At 36.7% G+C, this 9,181-nt stretch overlaps 1 protein-coding gene across 9 annotated transcripts in view; it reads right to left on the reverse strand.

The window, feature by feature from the left end:
- Window positions 1-9,181, reverse strand: part of LOC109598230 (insulin receptor substrate 1) — a 44,279-nt gene extending 35,098 nt beyond the window's left edge. For all 9 annotated transcript variants that reach the window (XM_020014096.2, XM_049961641.1, XM_049961640.1 and 6 more), the window contains exon 1: window positions 8,549-9,181. In XM_020014096.2, coding sequence (XP_019869655.1) covers window positions 8,549-8,942 — 394 coding nt within the window. In that variant the 5' untranslated portion in view covers window positions 8,943-9,181. The remainder of the gene's footprint in view (window positions 1-8,548) is intronic.

Raw genomic sequence — 9,181 nt, forward strand, 5'->3', positions numbered from 1 at the left:
TCTATTCTTTATTGTGTTTCGTGACAAATTAAATAAACATTACGCACAAACTGTGTTTAAAAAAAAATGCGACAAAATCGTTAAATCCTTATCAGTTTATGAATAACCAAATACGAGCAAATTTTCGTCATTCGCACACGAAAATATTTTCCTTTTGGATTATCACAATGCGCGGCATTAACACAAAGACCCTTTCTGTAAAAATATATTCGAATTTGTGCCGCGTCTATTTTTAGACGGCCGCCTTTGCGTCACATGTTTGTTACAAGTGATTTGAAAACAGCGGAATTATTTTTTTTAATTATAGAACGACGCAGACACTGTCGCACAAAATGCCGACCTAAAACGACGAAAAACCAACCACGTGCCTGCACGTGCACCAACCTCGTTAATAATTTATCACCTTGGATCGATCCACGTGGAACGATCGGAGTCCAACGAAAGTCTAGGTTAGCACATTCGCGACTAAAGGGACTAAAATAAAATAAAAAAGCTGTCAGGCGGAAATTTGACGAATCGTCGGTAATGGTGATCGAACAGCGATTCAGCCTCGTGACACACGCAAAAGCAACGTACGTAGCATTGTCGTAGTACCGTGTCAGTCATCGTACTATTTTCGTGTGCGTTTTCACGTGCACATCGACGCAAATGCGAAACGACATCGGGACGGGCGCGTGATGAATGGCCACGTAAAATTCGATATTAATACGCCGGAAATTCCGGCACGTGTGTGCCCTTATTGAGTGACGGGCCGCGACTTGCTCCCCGATAACCTGACGAAGGTTCCAAGACCCGAGACGCCGTCGAGTTTTTGCGGTGTGCGAGGCGATAAAAATAATTAATTGCCGGCTTGAATCGGAACGCACAATTCGGGCGTCCACATCCTGAGTTCCGAGAATCGCTTCCTGTCACGGTTTCCTCTTTGAATCACCTCGTTCCGAAGGAAATTGAAAAATTGCCGGGCGCCATCTTGAACGCCGACCGCAATTTCGAATATCGATCCGTAACGATTAGTCATTCGGTCGCACCTTTGGCCGATTGAATTTTTCTCCGTTGTAACGTCCCGAAAAAACCCACCGACGTAAACATGATTGGTATTCCGCCAGTCCCACGTTTTCCAGCGCCGTATCGAATACTAACGTCGCGTCCATTCATAACATACAAATAAACCAGTTAACTCGGCTCCAGTGCGCGTCCTTGCACCACTCCATTTCCACCGGATCGGAGGCTGTGCGAGAAGATATGTGGGCCAAATCTGTTTACGGACTGGATTTCGAGTGCGTGTTTACATCCCGAAACGACCGAGAAACGATCCAGTCATCCAGTTTCGTATTGACACAATCATTATCTATGCCTCGAAACACGGTTTACGTTTACGCCCAGTTACGTTGGCGCAACTGTCAATGTTTTTATTTTATTTTATTTTAATTTTTTTTTAGTTTCTAGTTTAAGGTTGTCGCGTCCCGAAAACGGCGCCAGAAATCCTGATTCATTGTTGTCGACTGTCAAGATTCGTACAAGATTAGCACTAAGTGCTAAATACTACTTTTTGTATGCCATGTATCTACTAGTTTTCTGAAGTTTAACACTTTTGTCTCTAGCGCAAATTAATATTTTTATTCTTACCAATAAAAATTAATTGTTGTTATACAAAGATTTACGTTTATCTTTTTAAATATTATATACAATTCTGTCTTTTAAGACATAAATCATAAAGATATCCTCTTTAAAATATAATGTTGTTTAAAGGCAAGAGTTAAACCAAAAATGCTAAATAAATGTTTGTTTTTGGTATTACGGTATTTCGGTATTCTTTAAAAAAAACGTTTGTTATACTTGAAACGGTTCAAAATGGTGACATTTTTATTTTTCTCTTATAGCTCATTATATTCTTCTATTCAGATCATAAAAAGTATAATGCAATCCTTGTTTAAACTCAAGAATTTTAGAGGACCACCCATTGCAGTAATTAAAATTTGTTATTAGTTTAACTTTAAATACTTAAGAGATTTTTATATATATATAACTATTTTTTGTTAAAAAAGTGTAATGTTAAAATGTAATACTTTTGTTTATTTTTATAATTCATTATATTCTTTCGTTAAAATCATAAAAATTGTAGTATAACTCTTGCTTGAATATAGAGATTTAAACAAGAGGCCACCATCACCATAAACAATATTCAAGTTCAATTAACACGCAATATTAAATAGATTTTTCATGTTTTGAGTATTCTCTCCTACTTTTGGTTAAAAGAAACATCTGGAGTATTATACTATTCACACTTCTACTTTCCTTTTATAACTCATATACTTTTATTCAAGTCATAAAAGTATAATGTAACCCTTGTTAAAAAACAAGAATTTAAAGGAAGTCCCGCGATATCGTAGGTCAAATTATAAGTTAGATAATAAACTCCAAATATTTTTTATGTGTCGTATACAATTTTAAAATTATGTACGAATTTTTGTTAAAGTAAATTATTAAGTTTTATAGTTTATGTTTTTAAAAATATATAATAATTTCTTTCTTTTATATAACTCATTATCGTAAAGAATATTGCCTCTTGTTTGAATATAAAAATTTAAACAAGAGGCCATCATTACCGTGGTTAAAGTTTGAAGTTTAATTATAATTAACACGTGACACTAAATAGATATTTTTGTGTTTCCAGAATTAAGTATTAGTCTCTGTTTAAAGAAATGTTATGAAGTGTTATACTTTAATATCTGTTTAATGTATAATACATCTGTTTTTCTTTTATAACTATAATTAGTTATAAAAGAAAAATAATATGATTATTATTTTATTTAAATATAAAAAAGTATATTCTAACCGTTGTTTAAATTAGTATTAAATACTAGATAAGTTTATTTCGATTTCTAGTACCATGTTAAAATAAATATTATGTATATATTATATATATTTTTTAAATATAACACTTCTGTTTGTCACACATTTTTTGTCCAAATAAATAAAGTATAGTCGTAATAAGCACAGTTAAGTCTCACATTACTTACCTAAATAGATTTATTTATAGTGTCCCTAGATTATATGCAATGAGTGTTTTTCTAAAAGCCATAAAAATTTAAAAACAATCTTTTCTGATAGTTTTTAAATAAATCATTTCAATTTTTATTCAATCAATTTATATAATCAATCTGACTGGATTTAAACAAATCTGATAACAGTTTATGCAATATTTAATGTTTGATTATCATAAAGTATTAAATATTTATGTACTAGTTTCTTTCAAAAGAATAGATTGTTATATGCAAATATCATACTTCAAAAAATTTATTATTTTACTCGGATCTTATAAAGTATAATCTGACCCTTGTTTAAACATGGGGATTTAAAAAAGAGTGCGACGATACGTAAAGTTTAAAGTTAGATTAACATTAAATGTTAAATAGGTTGTTTTAAGTTTTTAACATTATGTACTAGTTTTTATTAGATGATCTGATACTATATAACATTTCTATTCCTTTCTCGTTATATTCTTTTATTCTAGTCATAAAAAGTATATGTAGTTTCACACTTGTTTAAACATTAACGATTTGAAAAGGAGTTTGATGTTTGATTCGCACTATGTGCTAAATAGTTTTCTTTGTGTATGTAATAGTTAGTTAATTATGAATTGAATAATTTTGTTTTTTCAAATCATAAAATTATAATCAACATTAACCATTAGCATAGGTAAGTTTGATGTCTAGAGTCTTTATAATCATCAAACTTTACCAACCAATCTGTTTGAGACGCAGAATTCTATCGCAATATAAGTTGCCATTAGGTAATGCTAATGGAAAAACATATTTTTTATGTGCAAGGTTAAAATCGAAGGCACCAAAATTTATTGATCGTCTCGCGCTTGGCGCTATCAAAACACACGCAGGTTAGTGTAAATATTTTGCGGTTCGTCTTTTTTTCTCTCATTTCTGGCTTAAGGTTATTTATCGGCACGTGCGGATGCAACAATGCGAGATGAAACGTGGACGCGTTGATGAATGAACGCGTCGATAAGGCGACACAATGCAGGTGCACGCATTCATAAATTTCGGCCGTTATCAGGGAAACGGCGTCGCCTTATAACGGTTCCGGAGCGGTTTTGTGTGTGTGTGTGTGTGTGTGTGTGTGTGTGTGTGTGTGTGCGAGTGCGTGTATATGATGTATCTGTTGGTACGATTTTTTTAAGCGGTCACACGTGTGCAAGTTCAATTGCGGGACCAGAAAACACCAGCCCACAAGGTTATCTCGATGATATTGTGATGTTTACCGCTGGATTTTTCGTAAACAACGCGTTATTGTTCACGATAGGATTGTGAACCTTGCAACTGTGTTGTAAGAAACATGAATTAGTCCAATTTGGTGACACGACCGTTCACAATGGACAATTAATTTCAAACGTCTCAAGGGGAAAAATCTCGATGGTACAAAGTTTACTTCCAATCGTTTCGCAGATACAATACTGTGTGTTTGTGTGTAATTGGGAAAAGTCACATTTGTTATTATTCCCAAGCGGTAGGCCCAAAGTTCAGTGGACAATTGGTGTCCTGCCAAAAGTAAACTTTTTCAACCATTCCGTGATTTTGTGTGTTATCTAAAATTGACAAACCAAAGTTGAAACTGTAACGAGATGTGGGTAATCAGGCCACCTTCGGGCTTTCAAAGCATGAGGACACCTCAAGGAGCAAACTGGGTCAACCCTTACTGGCCTCCCCCCCACGTCCCTCGGACCGGATCGTCGGTGGTCCTGCCTAATAAATCGACGGCGCAAAACCAATTATTACCCCCGGACGGGTCACGGCCACGCCGAGCAGACAGACGCCGCCGCACCGTGTGTCGCCGCCCCCCAAAAACCTTGTTGTTTACATCCCCTATCGATCCGGTGGTGATTACTGTGCGCTAGTTTGTTGCGAGTGCGCCCGAACCCGTCCAGACTTTGGGGATGAGGCGAACGCCAACAACAATAACACGAGGCATGGCGACGCTGTCGGCGTCGCGACGTGCACCTCCTCCTAAGCCGCGACGGCCTTGGTTACACAGCAACCGCTGGCGCTTCATAATTGCACACGATAAATGCAGCACCGATTCGGAAACCGAAGGTCAATTAATAATTTAGGCCGAGTCGAAATGGTGTAAAAACAAATTACGTAATTGCTGGGTGGATTTTCGTTTTGCCAGGTGCCACGGAACACACGACACGGATAGCTGGGCTTGGTAGTCCAGTGTCCTTTCTTTGTTGTTGTTGTTGTTGTTGTTGTTGTTTTGTTAACCGATATGGTGCAACATTATCGGGACTGGTCGCATTCAGGAAGTGCTTCTATTTGCCGTATAAATATTGATCTCGCGAGGCAATACGGACTTATCTCTCTTAGAAAGTAAGTCCGGGTTGTGCGGTATCACTTTCCGTTTTTATTTATTCCGTGGTTGTTCTTGTTGTTATTGTCGTTATTTTTTTATTTTCAGCGCCGTACGGCCCATTTCAAATGAAAATAAAATGGTCGATAAAAATACCGTAAGGCCTGGTTCGGCTATATCGCGGCGCAGACATGACGAGAAAACGCAATGAAGAGGACATGGGAGTGGATGAAGCAATTTACATGTTAATGTCTCTTCGATCAAATTGCTCGGCCCGAAATAGGGAAGTGGGATTGTTCGCAGGTTTTCTATTGTCGGTGATAAATACCGCCATTTACGATTGCCATTAACGCGAGAATTTGGTCACAAAACTTAATTTATCCGTCGTACGGTTTTTACTTTAGCTGTACCATATTGGTTCGACACTCGCTCAATGTAAAACCTCTTCTCTCATCTGTCATTGAATGTAAGAATGTAAGAAATTGCGCGATGAATGAACTTTTTACGTTTGCCAATATAAGAATCTCGTTTTAACAAAATATTGCATCACATTATAATTCATTCATAGACTTCGTTATCTAACTCCTTTTTGTAATCTCTTAAGACCTGCGTCAAAACTAAATGACGTACACAATTATTGTGCACTATTTGAAACCATTTACAATAATTTGTGTTAATTGTGTTGCGAGAATTTGCAACCGAAAATTATCATATAAAAGTTGATTGTACCGATTATCCTTCAGTAGCAGCGCATATTTACTAGTGTCAAAGATAAGATTACATGTTTGTGTAATTTATTATTATTTTTTTTTTTTTTTTGTCAATTGCACATACAATCTTACATCGACCGAATAAATCCACAAAATTAATCAGCAATCAGTACAAGCAGTTTGTTTTCGATGGTATTTGTTTTGCTCAATTCACCGAACCGCATTCCTCGATTCGACTTTGAATTTCCCTATGCGACGGATTATTGATACCGAACCAATCGTCAGACAATAAAACGGCACTAAAACGATACGTTCGCATTTCGAAAAATTACGCAACATTTTTCGTGTGTGTGCGTGCGCAGTGCGACCTCAACGAATAAACATTCCCGAAATAATTCCATCAAAACAGTCGATTGTTGGGAGGTCACAGAGGTACAGATAAAAACCTATCGGGCTTTAACTGCCGCTCAATTAAGAGACCACCCAAAAACAAATACAAACTCTATGCGGTGTGGTGTTTTCGGTATCGGGTAATTGAATTGTTACGATGAAGTATGACAATCGGTTTTTCTGGCGGCACTGAAAACAAACTATTTAATGAGCTGTCATCGGAACAGTTCGTGGACGTTTTCTAATGCTAAATCACCGTACATTTCCCCCTTCCTTAAAAACTGTAGATAATTTTTGATGTTTTGCAATCTCTCCAACTTCTTCTATTCGAAAATAGACTCATTCAAAACAGTCGGTCGGCTAATCAATGATTTCGATCATTTTTGTCTAGTCATCTCCTTAACAACCTCTCAAGTGTGGTGCTCCATACGATCTTTGTAACCTAAAATCATTACCTTATTTTAAACCAACCTGGTTTTGAGTGTGCCTTTTGGCGGTTGTACGTTCGTTTTTACACCGCATATCGATCCCCTTTTTGGGGTCGTTGTTTAGGAACGGGGGGCTGTTTATTGCCTCGTAAAACTGGTTACTGAAAATACTATGTTACCTGTTACTTGAGACGAAACAGTAACATATTTTTCTGCTTATTATATACCAACTTAAAATACTGATAAGTTATTAAATAACAAAACAGGTTGAATAGACAAGACCTTAGTGAACTATTCCGATGATAACATATGTATTAATGAAATTAAATGAATAATTGGCATTCACGAACAAATATTATGATATATAAAATGTTCACGACATAGTCACCGATAAATAAAATGAATAAAGTCAATGATTAATAAATATTGCAATGAATAATCACTTATATCAAGATAGTTAACATATACGAATATATGAATCATAAATACAAATGAGCCATAAACTTTAACGTGATTTCTATTAAAAACAGTAAAAGATGATATGGAACTATAAAAATGCTGCAAGAAATAATCAAGGTATTTAAAATACAAGGTGTCCCGGGAGTAAATAAACATCAACATTATAATATGTTAAAAATTAGCTGTGACAAATGGAATTATTAAAATACTGTAACGATCGAGATACGCAATATACAAAGAAGTCATAATATATAGAGTGTTGTACAAAAATAGTAGAGTCAGAAAATTATTATATATACAAACACATATATAAAAATCCTTTTCTATAGATATTATTATTATCAATGTTTCTTAATAAAATTTTATATTCAGATTATTATTATTATAATTATTCACAGAATTAATTTTTTATTTTCATTGTCTTCAGTTTCAAATGTTAATATTAATAACAATACAAAATTGCATCAGACAAACAAAAACTAATAATAAAGAGTGAAATAATTAATTAAACAATCAGTATGATTTATACAATTTCGTCATTTACCATAATCATTATAAAAGTCACATAGTAAATCAAAACATTCCCGATTTAAATTAGTTTTCTAACACTGATAAATTTAACATTTGACATTTTTTCCTTCATCATTTAATAATTAAATGCTTATTTAAAATATGTAATGTTAACATCTTAAGATCGTAACGGTTTGAATTTTCATGGCATGGAATAAATACGCATATTTTCATCGTGTTTAAATTTGTAGAAATCCGTAACGGATCGAAACTGCATGGGTTTGTTTTGAACTGTTATTCCAATATGGCGGCGGACCAAAACATTCAAACAACATCGAACACAAACACGATCTGTACGTTTTTCAAACCGTGACAGTTACTTAATTGGAATGTTATGACGTTCAACTGTCGAAATCGAATGGTTTTGCTGCAGTTAGCAGTAAAAATACGCTTTCTTGCGTGTTTCCGGGCTGTTATTCCAACATGGCGGCAACCAAAACATTCGTAAATTTCGTATATTTTTTGGGATGATTCAGATCAACTAACAGGACCGGTCGGTGTATGGTAAGTGCACCTCCGAGGTGGAGGGTGGTCAAGTGAAAAGTAAGTTCGTCGTCTCGGGCGGCATGAGGGTAACAGGGAAACGACGCGCTAACACGAGACACGGGGGAAGAACCGTGGAAGACATACCGTAGGTGGGTTTGGGAGTTTCGCCGTCGGCGGCGTCGTCGCCGTGCTGGAGGGTGAGCAACGCCTTCAGCCACCCGTCCAGCTCGTCCTCCGAGTCCAGCTGGATCGAGAAGCACTCGTCCTTAGTGTAGAGCGCCAGCACATGCTTGTGCTTGACGTCCTTGCGCTTGTTGATGTTGAAGCACGTCTTCAGGGGGATGCTGCGTTTCGCGTCCGCGCCACAATTGTACTTCTTCTCGGAGTCGTAGTACTCGAGACGGGCGGGCCGATCGGCGGACTCGGCCCGCAGCACGAACCACTTCTTCTTCATCGTCTTGAACTTGCGTAGGTAGCCGGAACGGACGGCCTGGCCCTTGTCCGGCGCGCCGTCCGAACCGGACGACTTCACCGACATCGCTTCGAAAGTCACATGGACACACTACCGAACCATGGGCACAACAAACATACCGCGCACCGAATTATTCTTCTTCTTGTTATTATTTTTATTATTATTATTATTATTATTATTATGTGTCGGGATGGCGGAACCGCCGCGACGCACTGGCACTGATTTTCTGGTGGAGCGATCGGAACGCGGTACTGCGATGTAGCACTCGGGTTGAGGACACGGTCTCGTTTGCGACGTGAATTGAA

Source organism: Aethina tumida, chromosome 1 (genome assembly GCF_024364675.1).
Source record: "Aethina tumida isolate Nest 87 chromosome 1, icAetTumi1.1, whole genome shotgun sequence".
Classification (NCBI taxonomy): domain Eukaryota; kingdom Metazoa; phylum Arthropoda; class Insecta; order Coleoptera; family Nitidulidae; genus Aethina; species Aethina tumida.